Genomic DNA, 19426 nt, shown 5'->3' with positions numbered 1-19426 from the left:
CTGCACAGTTCTGAGATGACCGAGGGTTATATCCCAGGTGGGTTCCAACATTTCTGTGTGGAATTTGCATGTTCTAGCGGGCTTGTGTGGGTTTCCTTCCGAGACTCTGGTTTACTCCCACATTTCAAAAACATACATGGTCTGGTTGAACACTGTAAATTGCCCCTAGATATAAGTATGAGCGTGAATGGTTGTTTGTCTCCTTGTGCCCTGCAATTGGCTGGGATAGCCTCCAGCACCCCCCATAAGTTGTATGGATAATGAATGAAAATAACTAATTTACTTGTGTTTGTAATCACCAACAATAGAAACTTCAAAGTTTTAAAACTGAAACTTTTTACCTTGTCCACATAGTAACTAGTAGTATATTACGACTCAATTGTGGGAAACCCTTGCAACATTTTTCCTACAACTGGACCAGCTTGCAAGTGAAGTAATTGGCTGCCATTTACGGCAATAGACGCCCAAGTTAGTGGATGTCAATCGCCGCTAATAGCATAGAAGAATGATATAATTTACAAAGACAACAAGGTAAGAGAGTAAGATTTACAGACCGTCAATCCATTTATTGCTTGGAATGACTTATTTCAATCAAAGGCGTGGATCATTTTGCATGTGTCTGCTTTCACTAACCTGTATTCTGATCGCAAATCTGCTCACAGGGGTCAGTGGTCCTCTGTCCGCAGTAGTCTCGGATCCACTGTGTCGTTGAATTGGTCTGATAATAAAGGATGAGCCTGGCTGGGTTGAGCCAGTTGGAAACGTCCAAGAAGCTGCCCGTACCGACAACGAAGCTACTTCCTGTGTAAGACAAAAAAAACATACACATACGTACTTATTAAAAGTACTTGCTATAATGTTTGTTACTTTTTGCGTGTATTCCAACTCCTGTAGAGCAGTTTAAAAAAGTCACAGTTTGTTGGACCCCTACCACATATACACAAAAAAATTAAGGGACTTTTAATTAGTTTTACAGTGACACTTTCAGTTTTACACTAGTACATTTACCTGAGCTAATTTCTTTGCGACTCTTTCCACTCCTATACAGCCACTGTATTAAAATGCAAGCCCTATAATGTGTGTATTTATGGAAGCTCCTTGATAATTGCAGTGGAGGGAATCTGCTTATTGGCACTGAGTTACTTTTCGTTCTTATTCCTCCCAGGCCTATCATTAAACTCTGATCACTGAACAAGATTATCCTTAATTGATGCCAACGACTTTTACTTTCAATGAAGGTGCCCAGGGAGATCGTGCTGAACATAAAGATTCTTTTATGGTTAAGGTAGGTACACCGACAAAGGCATTCGGAGGTAGTGCACGTCGCCTTGTAAAGGTCAGTTTAAAACCTATTCCAGAGTCTCAGTAGGACACAAAAGTGAGCATTAATATTCCCTTTCAAGTCATGGAAGAACGAATACAGATGGAGGTACTAAAACAACCAGTTGAACATAAGGAAAAATAAAAAGATCCTTGCAAACACATTTTGAGAATAGAAGCCAGCCTGCTGTGTTGGCTTCACTTTGCCTGTAGCAATTATTTCTCCACCCTTACACTACATTTGGGCGTGGGTGAATACTAACGGTGTTCTCTGGGCAATGTGAATAAGGAAGGGAGTATATTTCGTCATGCAAACAAGACCTGTGAAATGTGAGATTATATAACTATTGTAACACTGGATTTGGACTCTTAACAAGATGAATGTGGCACTTGTGTTTACATGTTCAGTTTTAATCCCATTTCACTGTTGGATAGGAACCCAGAGTCCGTTACTGGGTGTGATTTAGTTGTATTACTGTGAGAACCTGCGTTTTCTTTTCCGTTTTTGTTATTTTCTCCCACGAAATTCAATCATTTTTATCAGGAAAAATTGTTTATACGTGTTGTGTAGGAAATTGCTCCAACACTTCCGATTTAAGCCTCTATTTTTCTCTATCAGAACCACGATGTGGGCTAAGTGGATTGAGAGGAGCGGGCGGTAAGTAGCCTATTCTGTTCCTTTGATTAAAAGATTTAACTGAAAACTGCTTTCACCGAGTGACATGACGTGTTGCCAATGAATAGTTGTGAACAAAGACATTGGAACCCAAAAAAAAAAGGCTTTAGCTGGTGGTGGATGAGTAAAAAGTCTTGGTTTTAATATTTTCTCCGCCTTTTCTGGCTTTTTCCCATTGTTGAATGTTCACACTATGCCAATCTTTTTTTGCCATTCTCCTGTCTGTTGTAGTGTTGTGTTCCATTAGTCTCTCCTGTCGACGTTTGTTGTTTATACCGATACACATCCTTATCACCTGTCTCCAAACTTCCTTCCATCTCTCATTATTTCCCCACCATACAGAATTTCTAAAGTGTGGCTTCTACCTCTGGAAGCTGTGGCGCAGTGGTCTATTCCTCCCAACGCCTCCCTTGCACGCTCAAACAGACAGAAAAACATAGCACTCAACCTCTGTCTAGATTTTTTTTTATTTTTCAGGTTTGTTAGCTTGTATACCTGTCCGCTCACTCCCCCGCTGACATCTATAAGCTTTTAGAAACTGCTGCTTTTCTCAACTTCTGCTGCTCATAATTTTTTTTTGCAGGGGAACAACAACTAAAAAAATAATCATTTTCATAAAAACTTCAGGATCTTTCCAACTAGAAGGGAGGGGAACCATCGACTGCAGGTGTACATCAGAAAATAACACCGTTGAATATCAAGAGTAGCATGACAATAACTTTGTCCTCAAATGAGTAGTTAGTAGGGAGTAGACGGTATATCAATATTTCAATTATATTGATATGTTTTTAAATGTGATTTTGAATTACACTATATGGTAAAAATCTAAGGAGTTCAAATACCTTACTGAGCTTTAATTTTCAAATAATTTTACATTTAATTATTGACCAAATGTGCATTTTTCTTTAAAGGAAAGAGCTTTATCATTTATTTATTTGACTGTTCATTGAATCATTTCGTGAGATGTCATATCCTGGGAGAGAAATATCGGGAGTATATTTTAGATACCTATATTCAGCCTAAATGTTTGCTACCTATATTGCCCAGCCATTTAAATCTTCGGCCGAGCATTGATGACCGGAAAACCAGTGCAGACCCGTACCATGAATGGCTTCTACTTACCATCTGCGACAAAGTGTTCAGGTACATGGAGTGTGACCTTGACTGTGAGTGGGCAGGAATCCTGCGTGGCGTAGACAATGGCAACGACACAGGTGCTGATGGTAATCAGCGTCAGGGTGACCTTGTTTAGAGGGCTGTGAGGTTGTCCTGGAGGCAGACAAGAGACAAAGTTGGACGCTTTTCTCAATTTCCATTGACTGGAGTCTTCAACCAATAAGCAGATATCGCTGGATATCTATATCCTTATCAAAATGCACTTATAAAATACACAGTGAGATAAGGTCCCGGTGGATGAGTGGTTAGTGTCGACCTTACAGTTCTGCGATCGAGGGTTTGATCAAAGGTGGATCCTCACTGTGTGAATGTTGCATGTTCTCCCCGAGCTTGTGTGGGTTTTCTCTGGGTACTCTGGTTTCCTCCCACATCCCAAAACATGCATGTCGAGTAAGACGTGTACAAGAATTTCCGTATTTACATATCTTCCAACTTAACACATACAAAGGAGAAACGCAAAGAGCGGTAGGAGAGCTTGTGTAGGTTTTCGCTGGGTACTCTGGTTTCCTCCCACATCCCAAAACATGCATGTAGGCTGGTTGAACACTCTAAATTGCACCTGGGTACGAGTGTGAGCATGAGTGGTTGTCCGTCTCCTTGTGCCCTGCGATTGGCTGGCCATTGACACACCCGCCTGGTTCCCATAGTTAGTTGGGATAGGTTCCAGCCCCCCCTGTGACCCTTGTGAGGATAAGTGGTTTGAAAAATGAATAAATAATAGGACCAGCATTAGGCATCCCCAGGGAACACGTTGGAAATAGTTATTAACGCAACCGAACATTATATATTGACGAAGGTGGACGCCCAATCCATTTGGACTGGGAGGGACGAGTGAACAACGTATATGTTTTTGGATGTGATGGAATGTCTTATTTTTATTGAGAACATTACCATTGGTTATTTTGGATGCCCTTTGGCTCTGCCGCAGTCCCTATTTTCCAAAGTGAAGATACGGGAATGTCCAACTCTCTGTTTTTGACCGTGCGCATGATAGAACAGACGCTTCAACTGGCTGTGTAGTTTTGCATCTTTGTATGCTGTTTGTAAAACTCAAGACTTAAAAATATCTGAAGGTCAATGACAAGGGATCAGGAATGAGGATGGTGAATGAATGAAAGTGGGAAGGGACAAAAGTGTTCAGCCTTCAGGAAAAGTGCTGGGCCAGCTAATCCCCTTGGGGTTGCGGGTAATGTCACAGGGCTTGAGAATGGGGTCTCTCAATTACTATAAAAGCCTACTGAGTAGACAAAAGAATGTGCACTCACGCTAGCAAACATTTGCTTTATGGACGCAAACCCGACACACTTCAGTGTTTGTACACGGGAGCGCCAACAGCAAATGTGTGTTCAGGCTTAAGAGCTTGACGTGTTTATCTTTAAATTCCTTCCCCTTGCTCATCCTTCCCATCTCACGGCGACTGCGAGGCATCTTCCTTCTCACCTTTGCTGCGTCGCCGTCCTCTGTTCTGCTCGGTGTAAAACTTTATCTGGTTGTCATCCTCGGGTTCTGACCCTGATTCTCCTTGAGGACCAAACAAGTCTGCGGTTCCTTGAGGAGATATGGTGGGATGGTTAGGAGTAAAAAATAAAAAAAATGAATTAATCAGTTGATGACTAAGGGACAAGAGTGCTCATGCGCTTTATGAAGTAACAAGAAAAAGCAATTTCTAGAGTAATTGTGGAGAGATGCTTTGCTTCACTCATTTTAAACCCACTGTCCTCATTTGAAGACAGCTGGCATTTCTTTTCTTACTTGATAAAAGTTTTCCCATTTTAAGAAAATGTTCTGAAAACGTTACAAAAATCTAAAAAATATTAACTTGAGTTAAAATGGGTTAATTTGGGCGCATATTCGGGTCATTTCTATGTCTATTGGCAGCGAATGACAAGCGTCTTAATTTTGCGGTTAAAAAAATGCAACAGTGCTGCTCAAAAGGAAACTAAGAAAATATGTACGAAACTATTTTTATTTAGTCTGATCTCCAAATGATGCCGATAGTGTTATAATAATCAAACCGCTCCATTAGCCTGGAAACACAATTGACTTATCATCTACAGTAGATCTGACAGACTGCACATACGCCCTCTATCATAACCCTCCAGATATTATCAGCCCAACTCTCTTAAATGGCCATTATCTCTTTTAATGGAAAGGGAGTATTAGGAGAAGTCCGACTAATCTCCATCTGTAAAAACTATTAATGGTTAAGGTTATTTAAGTAAGAATACAATGCTTTACCAGATGACATGAATCAGCGAGATCGTCATCATAAGGTTATCCTACTTCATCAGCAGAAAACCGATAGGCATCACGTCTTTAACCTCCTAAGACCCAGGAAGGAAGGCATGCATTTTTATTTTATCTTTGATATTTAGTCTATTGGGACCTGATGAGTCTAAAAACAAAGAATTATCATTTTACATGATGTCGTTTCTGAGAATGACGTCCACATCATAAGTGGACGCCAGGCCCTTGTAGTCCAAAATTTAACATTGTAGTCTTGTGACAACCAAAAATTCACATTTTCGATCCACACACCTGTTTACAAACGCCATTCTCATGTTTTGACAGATTGGACATATGATAGTAATAAACTCATCGAAATTCAAAGCAAAAGGTTGATTGGACATGTATCATCATCTTAGAAAGGGTAACAGGTGCTCCTTTTTTACAACTCTGTGCAAAGCTGGTGGCCAGCTTTGCTAGGGTCACCAATGGTTGGAAACTAGATTTCAGAAAGTACATGTTGAAAATATCGGCGCGTTATTTCTTAGTAATTGGCAATACTGACAAGAACATCGGTACTGAAGGCGCAACAATAAATAAGAACATATTCGTAATTAATTTGAGGGATGCTTTACAAAGCAAAGCTACTCACATATATTTATTTTTTTCCCTCCACATTAAGTCACAAAACGTGCAAGCTTTTAAATATTTCAAAAACAGGACTATTTTGCCCCTAAAAATTACGCTTTTGGCAATGAATTGGACGTCTAGCGCGGTCAATGGCAGTCAATTTGGTCAATAATTAAATATTTCTGTACATCTTTGTCTTTACACAAACATGATATTTGATTACATTGGAAGTAAGGAAAACAGGCTTCAAGGAAGAGAACTTCATAAAACATAACTGTATTTTTCAGTTAAAGGTTAGCGCTCTTCGCATGATATCTAATCCATACTGTTGCATATTAATGTATTTCGCCTCTATTTCTTCACTGAAAAACCGACATAATTTCCCCAGGCAAAGTAACGTCTCTTCCTGAGAGGCCATATGATTATGTATCAATAAAATTTGAGAAGGTTTGACAGCTGCAAGACAGTACGAATTAGTTTATTTCATATTAGCTCAACAACCTCAATTGTTATTGCCTTCAGGAGGGTTAATCCTGTTGAAGCCCAATGTGTTATGCATTATATATAACAAACAAACATGAAGCATTAGTATTATTTAAAAAAAATACAAATGTAAATGATTAAATTGACGAATGCATCTAAAAATGAGATACCCTACAACTAAAAACTCAATATTTTAATGTAAATTTAGAAAATGAATTATAAATTAAAAATATATATATACAAGTTGAGCAGAAATTTCTGCACCATATAAGAGAAACACATAATTCGTTGTTTCTACCACAAGCATATATATATATTGCATTTGAAGGCTCTCATGTTCCTAAATACTGCATGTTTATGAAAGGCTTTTGCGCACACGGGCATGCAAAGTTTGACGTGACTTCGGTGGCACTTTGATTTTGATTTTTTTTTTCTTAAACCCACAGATGTTGGAATTATAGCAAGTGTCAACTCGAGTCTGTTTTTGCAAGTGCGTTAGTCACGCTGAGAGCACGTGCGCTCGTCTAGGGACAAAGTGAGCGCGTAAATGAAGCTGACAGCGGCAGCGGCCCTCACATGGCTATAATCACATTAGGGCGACATCCCAGGCTCTCTGACACTAGCTAAATATGTCCTAGTCAAACTCGATGCAAGACAGCATGTAAGATCACACACAAAAGGGGGGAGTATGCAGATTAGTCACTTGTATGCACAACATGGCATCTGAGAAACTGATAGCGCTAATAAGAGCAGTCTGCGTTGTAGAAAAATTCCAGAAAAAAACATCTTAGGCATTGCGAAACAACGTATCTTGACGGCTGGCATAATTACTTAATTGACTATTAAATTATTATAAAATCATTCATCTTTTCCTAATCGTTTTTAGATGTTCTTTTGGCTATTTTGAATGTGCAAAGGTCAAATTAGCAATCAACTCTGTTCCATGAATAATCCCTAAATCCTACACACGTGCAAGTTTGTTTTTATGGTCAAGCAATGTTGTAATGGAAATTAATGGCATTTTAAAGTTACCGTATTTTCACGACTATAAGGCACACTTAAAACTCTTAAATTTTCTCCATAATAGACAGGGCGCCTTATAAACCAGTGTGCTTTATATTTTGAAAAAAAAAAAAATGTGTCATTCATTGAGGGTGCGCCTTATAATGCGGTGCGCCCTATAGTTGTGAAAATACGGTGCCTTGAAATAATCTTGTGAATGAATGCATTTCTTTTCACGTGACTTCTGGGACATAACATATTTTCTGGACTATAAATCACACTTTTTTTCAATATTTGGCTGGGCCTGCAAGGGCAACATTTTTATAATATTTTCTTTTACTCGAACAGCCTGTGTTGAATTTTTTAGGCTATAGTTGTACAAAAAATGGTAATATGTTACATTAAGAAGTTCCTATTTTGTCTAATTTATTAATATTTAATGTGTAATGTTTGTTCTTTGTTTCTGATAAATAAAAAAACTGCCTGACAAAATGTTGTTATTTCTGCTCCTTAATTTTGTCCTCCTGATTTTTCATGCAAAGTAAAGCACTTTAATTACCATGTGTGTGCAATGCAAATATTTTTTGACATTCCTTGCCTTTTAAACATTTCACTTTTTTAAGAAACTGTGTCTTGTTACTGAAATTGTATGTGTGTATGAGTGCATCTATATATTCATCCATCCATGTATAAGTCATTACCTAATGTTGCATAATGAACCGTGCGTTTAAGTATGTAAATCATATTTGTTGTGGGATAACTTGCTTGTAGGTTTTGTTGGCATGTACTTCTAAAGAGGATCTGGTAAGACTGATATCAAACCCAAGCACAGGCTGCTAGAGAGCATCTGGTGGGCTTCCAATTCAGGAAAAAAGGGATTTAAAGTAAAGCCTGTGTTTAACTTCTGATGCATCTGACCTAGGTGTTGTGCTGTTCCGCATATTTTTGCACGCATGCATGATGGCCAAAACAAATACAATTTATCAGGATGCCCGCCTACTTACAATCTTTTGCGACAGTGGCTTAATCAAAACAAACCATTGTCATTGCAACACTCTCAACTCCCGATGCATATATCATATTTGAACAAATAATCAAAGATATATTTCATCATCCACATTTATGGGTCTATATCAGTTATGTGAAAAGCTCCTGATTTGTATCAATTTACGAAATGCGTGGGAAAATATCTTGAAATAGCAAAATCAAACCATTTACGTCAGTCACTTTAATGGATTCACATGAGGTGATTTGTTATGTGACACTAGAAAATGCACATATGGTGGAGATGTAATTTCCCCAGTATATGTAAAATAACACCTACACACTGGCAAAAGTGTATCAGCCACAAACTTATTTTATATTTATTACTATTATTAAATTTATATTTAAAATGAAATTAGGATGGTAGAAAAAAGATGGGGTATATAGTACTGCACACAGGTGTGAAACTCTAATCTTGATGTTTTGAGGAGTCTACGTGAAAGATGGTTGGTATAGCAAGAAACTGGGGTAATACATGCTGACACAGGAGTGTGAATTTGTCATGCCGATGCAAAACTCCAAACCAGAATTTTAATGACACAACAAAGTAAGGGCAGGCTAACAGCTGTGGGGCTGAGCTGAGCAGACACAAGTGATTTTGGAATTTTCCAGGTGAGCGACTATTAAGACCCATTGTGCTCCTAATGTCTCGAAAAGTAGTGCACATTTATACTGAAATGTATGATATGAGATCACTAGAAAACTGTGGAGGTGTAAATTTAGTTTGGTATCAGAGAATCTTAAAATCAGATGAATGAAAAATATGTGACGGGGACACCCCTAGTTCATATTTACGGGATATTCACGTAAATTCTGGTATGCTTACTTACCCCTGTTGAGGCTGGGAATTCTCCTGCGGCCAGTGGATGAACTGTGGGTAACATGCTGGTAGCGAGAAATGTCTGGCGGAGTTTTGGGAACACGGAAGCTGTCCTGGAAGCGCTGCATCAAATCTTCCACCGCTTCCCTGCTTGGGTCAATAGCTGTGGGAGAGAATGACATGAGTAAAAATGTCAGCTGCATCATAACTGTCAAAATGTGTTTTCATGAAATTTGGGTGGGGATGTTATTTAAAGTTAATTCTAGGGTATTCTTAAAACAACTTGTTTTGACTTGTTTAAACATATACATCTATACCATATATATATGTACACACGCACATATTTTTTAGTTTTTTTTGGGGAGGGGGTCTAGGGCGTTCAAAGGATTTCACCAATTCAGGATTGTCTCATCTGTCAACAAAGATTCTGCCAACACATCCTCGTGTGGTTCGGTCTTAGTCATTCTGATTGATGAGGCTAGAACACCTTGCTTTGGGCAAAGTGACTGTATAGTTAAGAGAAAAAGCTGTCCTGCACACTTTCAAACCACAAAAGATCAAAAGGGAGGGTATCAAAGTCAGCTGCCATATTGCGATGATCTTGCAAAGAACTAAAAGATGCAATTTTGGAAGAAATTGCATCTTTTGGGGATAGTTAGCCATCTCTCTAATGGGTCACTTCCGGTAGATTTTACGTCACTTCCTTTGGGTCATTTTCGGTTTACTTCCTTATCAACTCATTGGCTACCATGGTCAGCACTAGACGTCCAATCTATTTTGACTGGTTGTTATCAAAGCAAAGCTCCCCAAAATATAGGCCAAACCTTTGAAAAAAAATACAGGAATGTCAGCATTAGATTTTATATTGGTAAAGTCCCGATCTGATACTTAGTATCTATCGCATTGGTGTCTGATATGGTTCTTTTTGGAGTAGTCGCGCATGTTTTAGTACCATGGTTGCCTGTGAATCAAACCACTAGGCAAACATGTCTGTTGAGAACAATTACTTCTCTTTAGAAACTAACCAGAGTAACAGAGCATTTCTTGAGATAACTACAGTGCTCACTTTCATACAAAAACATTATGTTTGCTGGTCTGAAATTATGAAAATCATCCCTATTTTCTATAATTGAACATTTACCACTTTTGCAATTCCAAATGTTAGCCCATGTATGTATGTTCACATTGTTTTGAAAATAGCAAATATAATTATACTGCAAAACAACCTGACTTCAGTCTAAATTACTCTGTGCGAGTGTTATAAATTTGCACAAGATCACTCAGCTATTTGCAAACACCCCCTTGGCTTTCATAAACACTTTTTGATCTATACATCTAACAAAAGTGGGTTCTCTGCAGGAAATCAATTTGAATCACAATCAAGCACTTCAGTAAATACAAAAAGGCGAGGAAAAAGTAATGCTTAAGTGAATAAAATGTCAAAATGCTCTACAAATTTAAACTATGCAACAGTTAAATGGCAATTAATACAAACAATCTCTTTAGACTCTGGCATACTTAATTTGCTATAACTACAGATATGAACAGTGGGAGTACATTTTCCTTTCACTACAAATGTAGGCAAGGAACATTCATTAGTTTCTTTGATTGAATTGGATACTTTTATTCTCGCTATAATGGATTCGAATCCAGGACCCCAGAACTGTGAGTCCGACACGCTAACCTCTCAGACGCCGGTAGGCAGGGAACATATGAATATAATTTATAAATGACCCAAAAATGCCACAATAGTGACCCATGGGAAACCAACGCATGCTCACGCAATTTCCCTAGAAATCACATTTTCTAGTTATATTTATTAGATTCTGTAGTGAAAAGTCAATCTGAAATAAAAACTGAATAAGTGCTTATATGAATGAAGTCCACTGAACAATTACAGTCTATAAAAAAAATCTACAGCTCATTCTGGTGGTGATATCAAACTATATTTGAAGATTTTTAACTAAGGAAGTAAATAGATCTATTTTCAAATCATGATTAATTACACTGGTCTACATGCAAAATGCTTCCTGGATAAAAATACAAAGATAACTACATTTTTTTCATAAAGCACTGCAAAGCCGTAAAAAGGTACGATCAAACTACGGTGTGTTGCTGAAACAATTCATCCTGCATCCACGCCTTCATCCATCAACCCAGCTATCTGCCCATCAATCATCAATAATGCTTATCCAGTGCAGGGTTGCAGGGGGCCTGGAGCCAATTTCATCCTCCGTGTCAGTGACTGACGGATACGATTTTTTTGCAGCTTTTCCTTCCAACGCATCGAATGATTCAACACTGCTCTCAACCAGAATCCCTCTTCAACTTGTGCAATATTAATGTCAATGTATCACCTGTATAATAGTCATTTGTACTTAGTAGTCAATAAGTGGTCCGTTGGAAAATATAAAAAAATGGTTAATACAACTAACAAAGTGTTATTACTTATGCATTAGATAAATCTGTTCTTTCATATTCGCAGGGAGAAAAAAATGTTCAGAGATTCAGGACGCGTTGTTCCATCTGATAAAATAAAAAGACATGAACTTACTGCTCCCAGAAGAGCATAATGAACAAAACTGAGAATAAATTTAACAGAATCGCGAAGACAGCCTACGGAATTGCTGCCTCTAGACACAAAACCTTTAACCACACCTATATTTCTAACGCTCCAATAATAATAGTTGACCCTTACTTCTCTCTGACTCAGAATTGAATGTTTCCTTTTCGCTTAAAGTCAGCAAGCTTAAATAACAATCGGAAGTTCTCCCACCAAGCCTTAGACCCTTAGGCATACTGAAGCAGTTAACAATGAGGCTCTAAATCTGGATTATAGTGCTTTAAATCGACTCATCTCGAGGTTAAGAGTTTTCAGGAGGTCAGCAAAATTTGAATGTAGCCTGACCTCAATCTTCCCTCGCGTTTTTGATGGAAACCAAGCCGCTCACTAACGTGTACACTAATTCGCTTTCAGAAGTTTATTTTACTTTCACGATCTAACATTTCATTCAGTGCCACACATCAAGTTGTGCTGCAACAAAAGTTTTATACACACTAAGCAAATGATAGAAAATTGTCAAAGAATATTCAAAAATAAATGTCACCAAAACTCACATCATCCATAACTATTGAAATTGTACAATTAAAATATATCACGGTTTCCCTCTGCATTGGTGAAACCGACGGCGTAATTGACACAACTTTAAGTTAGCCTTATCTAATTAACATTTTATGTCATTAATGACATTATGTATTAAAACACTGAATTAATGAAAGTATTATTGAATATTAAAATAATCCATTAAAATTTGACCCATTTAGACATTTAAACTGAGAGGAATGGCTCCGCATGCTCATATTTCAGTACCCTTGACGGTACTAGACGTCCAATTTATGTTGACTGGAAGGTAAGAATGAAGTTTTGTTTATCCGCACCACCAGTCAAGATGAATTGGACGTTAAGCGGTGTCAATGGCAACCAATGAGTTACTGCTTGAATGCTAATTTAAAGGCAACTCTTTTTCACATGAGCCCACCGCTGCTGTCGTGGTGGCCCGGGTTCAATTCCCACATGTGGGTTGCGTCAGGAAGGGCATTTGGCGTAAAACGTGGATGTCAAATCTAATAGGTGATTCTACAGTTTCACCATGGTGACCTCTGAAGGGATGAATTGAAAGTCCACTATCTTTTTCACATGCATACTTGTACTGTTGATATCAGTCTTTATTTTGGTGTTCCGTTGCCAGCTGAGATCTATTTGTATTCAAGCAAGCTGAGGCAGCCACAAGGGAACTGGCTCGCATAGTTTCTGAAAACCATTGGTACCCTGCTGTTTTAATTTGAAGGAGAATAGTCTACATGGCGGAGAAAAAAAATCTAACCTGATAAATTACAACTTTACTTTTGTTTTTCTTTCAGTGTTGCCAGTAATTCACACAGCCACACAGAGCTCAGGCATGGTAATCAAGTTGCGTCAGTCCTGCCTTGTTTTTGCCTTCTCCTTCACGCCTTGGAGAGCAAATGATGGCGCTGCCAATCGATAAGGATGAAATGAAAGTGTTTTAAGCCAAAGCCTTTGATACTCTATGTGAAATATCCGACGTGCCAGTGTTCCAATAGAAGAAATTGAGTGTACCAATCTGAGGAAGCACTCATGCCGCTGCTTCCAGAAGTGACAGATACATGAGAGTGGGCTAAGCGGCAAGACGATCACAAAGACAAAGACCAAATTGTTGGTAAGACAAAGGATGCATGATATATGGGGAGTGTCTAAAAAAGATGAGAAACAAGAAATTAGGACCGAGCAGTGTTGAGGCAAGCAACGGAATACATACTGTGCTGCAAAATATCTGGGGTTTTGAATATTTTATCATGCACCATTGCATTAGTGGGTCCTGTAGAGTAGAATTTGGAAATAACCACATTTCTTACGAAATAGCTATCCAAAGCTCGCCAGCCTAGGATCACAAGGTCAAATAAAATATAGTAAAATAACTACATATATGACATGAATACACAGAGAAAAAACAACACAAGACTCAAAATCAAGCACTGATTGAAATCACAATACCTACTTTTAATTAGAAAGCACTTTCCATGCATGGAGTGCTTTGCATAATGAAACGGAAGCAGAACAGATGCCACGTGTTTTTGTGAATGTAGTATTGTACACATGGACATGTTTTGTACTGTTTTGGTTTTGAGACAGATGCCTACATGCTTTAGAAAAACGAAATGAAGTGTCATAAAAATAAGGGAGATGAGCATGAACATGAGTTCTAGCTATGAAAACAAACCACATTTTAAACTAGCTTTTATTTTTTTTCGTTTTAGCCATGGATAGTGTGGGCAAACCGCTGAGATATCACCGATAGAGTCACCTTCAGATGACCTAAAACCAGTTAAGTAAGAATGGAAGTTGTGAGTGTATTATCATAACCTGATACGGCTAGTTTTGGAGTATTGAGCGGTTACTCATTTAGCCACATGATTGATATCTGAGTGGATCCGGTAAAGTTGTGTATTTTAGTGACTGCTTTTTGGCTCCTGCAATAAGCAGAAATGACCAGAGTGTGACTACTTGTCTTGAGAAAGTAATGATAGTAACAAAAAACTTTTTTTGAAGTCAAAACATCAGGACATCCTTAAATGGGACCACTAGTTTGTTAATAATAAACCGCTATCTTAAATTATCTGAGTTTATCATAATTCAAAAGTGTTTGATGGTTAAGTCTTTCGAAAATGTTGTTCTAATGGAGAATTCTGGTGGTGAACTATCAGTTTTGTCATTAAACAGTGACATGTTTTTAAAACAATCAATACCCCATTGAGATGCAAAATATCACCATATATACATATTGTCACACCCCTAACCAGCACAACACTAAGGTGGTTCCATTATTATTCTTATAGCTACCATTTTCCTCAGACATTGCGGATGAGTGATAAGATATGATCATAGTGTACAGTATACATGACAATCGTAGAGCCACATGCAGCTCACGATCCCATGGGCTAACGGTTGAATAAAGAATAGAGAATAGGCCAAGGCAGTGTGTCTTTGTCTCAAATTTCTCACTATCAAACATGGAAAGGACTGCAGTCAGTTCAGTCCCAATCGTGCTGCACTACAAAGCAACACAATGTGTCAAGAATTCTCTCGCTGACCTCTAATATTTTTATGGGTCGTAAACCGGAAACCGACAAGCTCAAAGGCATCCCAATGCTTTTCCGTGCCACCGGGGAAAAGATGGAAGATGATGGAGAGTGTGCTCTACACTATTGCTGGCACTCCCTACTACTCCTGAGGCAACGTTCACATTGATGACTGTTCACAGATCAGAGAGGCACTGCATTCAAAAGGTACATTCTGGGCCAGTCAAAGCAATAATTTCTGTATTGAAACATAGACAGCATTCTTTGTTTAATTCATGGGCTGCTGTAGATGCGATAGACGCCAAATCCATGTGAACTGGGTGCCAACAAGTCAACGAATGTTAACTACGAGTGACAAACTAATTTAAATTCATAGCCACGTATTTCTGCCACATATCCCCATGAATGGCACTAATTACATTCTTCTACAACACATACTCATGCAGCCTCAAAGACCAGTATTACTTTTCCAAAGATATTGCTGTTTAGCCATTGCTGAAGAAAACTAGACCAAATCAGAGGATTTTTACTCTGATGATATTTTCAACTGCGTGTTATTTTTCAAAACGTATGCTGCTGCACCTGCTCAGCTCTATAAGTGAACACAAATGGGTAAAAAAAAAACTTCCAAGTGACACAGAATGAACAGGAAGTAAGCCAGAATGTACATCAGAAAATGACCTAGAATCAACAGAATGTGAGCTAAAATCAACAGTTTGGAACCCAGAAACTACCTCTAAAATTAATCATTTCTAAATTTACAGGCTAAAGCCCTAGTAGCTCCCACAATATCAGCAGGAAGTGGCAAGTGAACAGTAAGTCACGTGGAAATGCCTCACAAAAAATAGCAAATGATTCAAAGTGTGAGACGTCACACCAAGTGCCTCAAAGTTTAGTTAAAGTCACCAAAAACCACCAAGAAGTAATACTCACACGTCATAAAATTAACAAAGAATGCCCCAAAATTTGTAGCTCACAGTCTTAAACTCGAGAGACAGAACTCTGAATGCTTATTTTTAAGTATAATTGAGGGCGCTAGATATCCATTTTGACTGAATGATGGCCAATAGCACCTCCCAGTCAAAAATAATTGGACATCTTGTGTCTTTAATTGTAGCCAGTGCAAGGAAAACACAAAAATATTCTCCATTAGCATTACTATCAAGAGAAGTGCAAAATCTAATTGATTCCATGACAAAAAAATTCTGCTAAAACAAAGAGTATCAATACAATCCAATAGCATATCTGGATCGCACATTTAAGCATTCAAATCTTGGATAGTTTTCAATACTTTAGACAAACCTAATACTTTCATGGTTTGTAAAATGGACAATTTATTTCCAATGATAATTTCCTATTCCCATCTCTATGAATACTGGGATTTTAAACGGGGCATTTCAGGTTTCTGTCATTTCCTTATCGCTGGAAAACTGGCAGTTTCAGTGGCCTGTTTTGTTTGTTGCCTCACTCTGCTGCTCTTGCCAGCACTTGGGTTTCTTGAGGGTCTTGCCGCTGTTTATGTCGCATGGATCCCGTGCTATCTATAGCTCGCTTCTTTTGCCACAGGGCCACGATAAAATATGGATGTGTCCCTTCACGCTGAAGGAGGATGAAGAGGTAAAACCAAACCCAGACCTACTGCAGACAGGTGGAAACTTAACTGGGATCAAAGTGAATTAACGCAGCTTAATAGGACTGTGTATAAACTCATCATGCTAGATTATTGATACAAGGAATTTAATACTATTATAATAATGACATATGTTTCTAGATTACAAGCTTTAAGTGGACAATGGCAGCCAGATTCAACATTGACAAAAGAAAAATCATTCTAAAATACAACTAGTATTACAATGCAGCTCAAATCTGAACCCAAAGTCTGCATGATTTTTTTTGTATATAAATTCCATAATGATGAACAAAAAAGGGGGTAAATCCTTACAAGGGTCATGGGGGTGCTGGAGCCTCTCCCAGCTAACGAAAGGCAGCAGGAGGGGTACACCCTGAATGAGTTCCCAGCCAATCACATGGCACAAGGAGACAAACAACCATTCGTGTGCATCCACTCACCTAATTCATGGTATTTGATCAGCCTATCATGCGTGTTTTTGGGATGGAGGAACATGCAACTCCACATTGGGGATGAACCCTCAATGTCAAAACTGTGAGGCGTACATCCTAACCATCGTACCCCGGGCTGCCCTAAACTAAATTATGAAAATTAATTGAGAAAAGGGTGGCACGGTGCCCAATTATGAGCACGGTTCATTCCCAAGCTTCGGCCTTCCTATATGGAGTTTCCATGTTTTGCCTGAGCTTGCGTGGGTACTCTGGTTTCCTTCCAAACCCCCAAAAACATCCAGGGTAGGCTAGTTGAACACTATTAATTACCCCTAGCTATGAGTGTGAGCGTGTATGGTTGTCTGTCTCATTGTGCCCTGAGATTGGCTGGCAACCAACTTAGGCTGTCCCCCGCTTATTACCCATAGTTGGCTGGGATAGGCTTTAGCAGTGTCTGTAATGTGGCTGGACACATCTAGCCCCCAGGCTGCCAGCTTGACACCTGTGATGCATACCTATTTTTATTAAAATACAACGAAAGGCAGTATTAATTTCTGAACTTGGAAGCCTGCTTATAGAAATGACAGTGTTTTTACATGAAAAATGAGTGAGTAGCTCTTTAAATAACGCCTTGAGTCTTCATCTGACCATGCATGACTATAATGTCGCATTACCCCATGTCTAATTAAGTCCCTTTGGGATAAGAAAGTTAAATCAATTAACAAAGTAAAGTCCATCTTGCTCCGCAGGGAGGGAGGTATTGTGCTGATGCCAGACGGTTGAAAGAAAAGCAGCCGAGCAGAAAGCACAAATGTTCGGTCTTAAAATTTGCATGCAATTTTGATGGCCTTTGTAAGTGGCCCATTGCAATTTTAAAAGTTAAAGGGATCAAATGGACACGTGTCCTTCTCATTCATGTGCAGACGTCGGCAGTATGTTAAGTGCAGCCAGAACACACTGCTGAGCCCGCTTTGACCAAAACTATAATTTGAAATAAAAACACAAATAGTTTAATGCCTTCAGTGTGGTTGGCGATAATAGATGGTAAATCATGTGCCCAGTTTTAGCATTCTTAAATGAGTACATCACTAGTAGGCGTCCAATCCATTAGAATCGGGAGCCTGTATGAACACTCATTAATTGGCTGCCAGCCCTTCCAGTTCAAACCATTAGGATGTCTATTGCAGTCAAAGGAAGCCAATGAGTTTAAAAGAAAGATCTACATCACTATATTGAGTGATCAACATCCCATCCGCTACACATAAAATTGAAATCGACTCCCCATCATTTTTTCAAAAAAGCACACTCGGCAGATAATTTATAAATGTCATTTTCCTGCAACCTGTCATTGGTCAACATGCGATTCCAGGAAGACTGATGTTGCTTTGCATTGTAGTAAATTAACGTAATTGGCTTTGTGTACAATGAATCATCTCGTGTATTTGAAAAAGTGGCACCATGTTGTAATTATATTTGCATAATATCTCTGCACTCCAATTCCACAGAGTCCTACTCAGTGTATTGTATTGTGCAGTTTGCAGAAATCATTTTCTAACAAAGCATTTTTTTTTGTTTAAAAACAAATCATGAAAAATAGACATTTTCAGTCTGCTTACCAATTATGTCTTTTGTGTTATTTTTTGTCAAACATTAAAATTCACAGCAGTGGAAAGTAGCATGCTAACTTAATTATAGCTCTGTTAAATGTCATTTTGTGGGTGAACTGCAAAATCTGCCGCAGTTCAAAAGAATCTCACTGAAAGGTTCACGCAATCAACTTGCATATATTGATTGCGATGAATCCATCTGTACTGGGAAGGGTTTTTATTTTTATATTTGTGTTTGTCCTGACCAACCTACATCTGATGGTGGATCAGATTTCTATAAAGTCTTCATTTGTCAATGCTATACCTGGACTTCCTGGCAGTGTGCTTCTGATTTACCCTCAAATAATTCCCACCTGCCTATAAATGACCACATTGGTTGCTCAGTTGCGTGGAGGAGGGGTTGTTAACGGGACGCTTTGCAGAGTAAAGCTCCCTCCATATATTATTTATAGTTTTCTTCGTCCACTCTATCCCAGCCTGCACGCTTTGGCCGATTGACACAGTTCCAATCTTACAAATGTTTCAAAAAGTCACGCGAAGCAAGTTCTTTGTCAACCGTACCTCTAGCATTCACACAAAACATGTTTTTAATTGTTTTCCCCACAAAAAAATTCAATTGCAAAAAAAGTCACATTTCAAAATGTCAAAAGTTCTACAGTTTTGTTGAATTCATATGACTTTTTAAAATTTAAATATTCACAAAATCAATGCCCCCACATGTAA

The 19426-nt window shown here is 38.5% G+C and overlaps 1 protein-coding gene across 5 annotated transcripts in view; it reads right to left on the bottom strand.

The window, feature by feature from the left end:
- Positions 1-19426, bottom strand: part of astn2 (astrotactin 2) — a 153441-nt gene that overhangs the window by 90609 nt on the left and 43406 nt on the right. For all 5 annotated transcript variants that reach the window (XM_077622471.1, XM_077622469.1, XM_077622468.1 and 2 more), the window contains exons 4-7: positions 9388-9540; positions 4613-4720; positions 3119-3265; positions 634-801 (exon numbers count right to left, since the gene is read on the bottom strand). In XM_077622471.1, the coding sequence (XP_077478597.1) occupies positions 634-801; positions 3119-3265; positions 4613-4720; positions 9388-9540 (576 nt within the window). The remainder of the gene's footprint in view (positions 1-633; positions 802-3118; positions 3266-4612; positions 4721-9387; positions 9541-19426) is intronic.

Source organism: Stigmatopora argus, chromosome 16 (assembly GCF_051989625.1).
Source record: "Stigmatopora argus isolate UIUO_Sarg chromosome 16, RoL_Sarg_1.0, whole genome shotgun sequence".
Lineage (NCBI taxonomy): Eukaryota > Metazoa > Chordata > Actinopteri > Syngnathiformes > Syngnathidae > Stigmatopora > Stigmatopora argus.
This window is presented reverse-complemented; position numbering and strand designations above follow the sequence as displayed.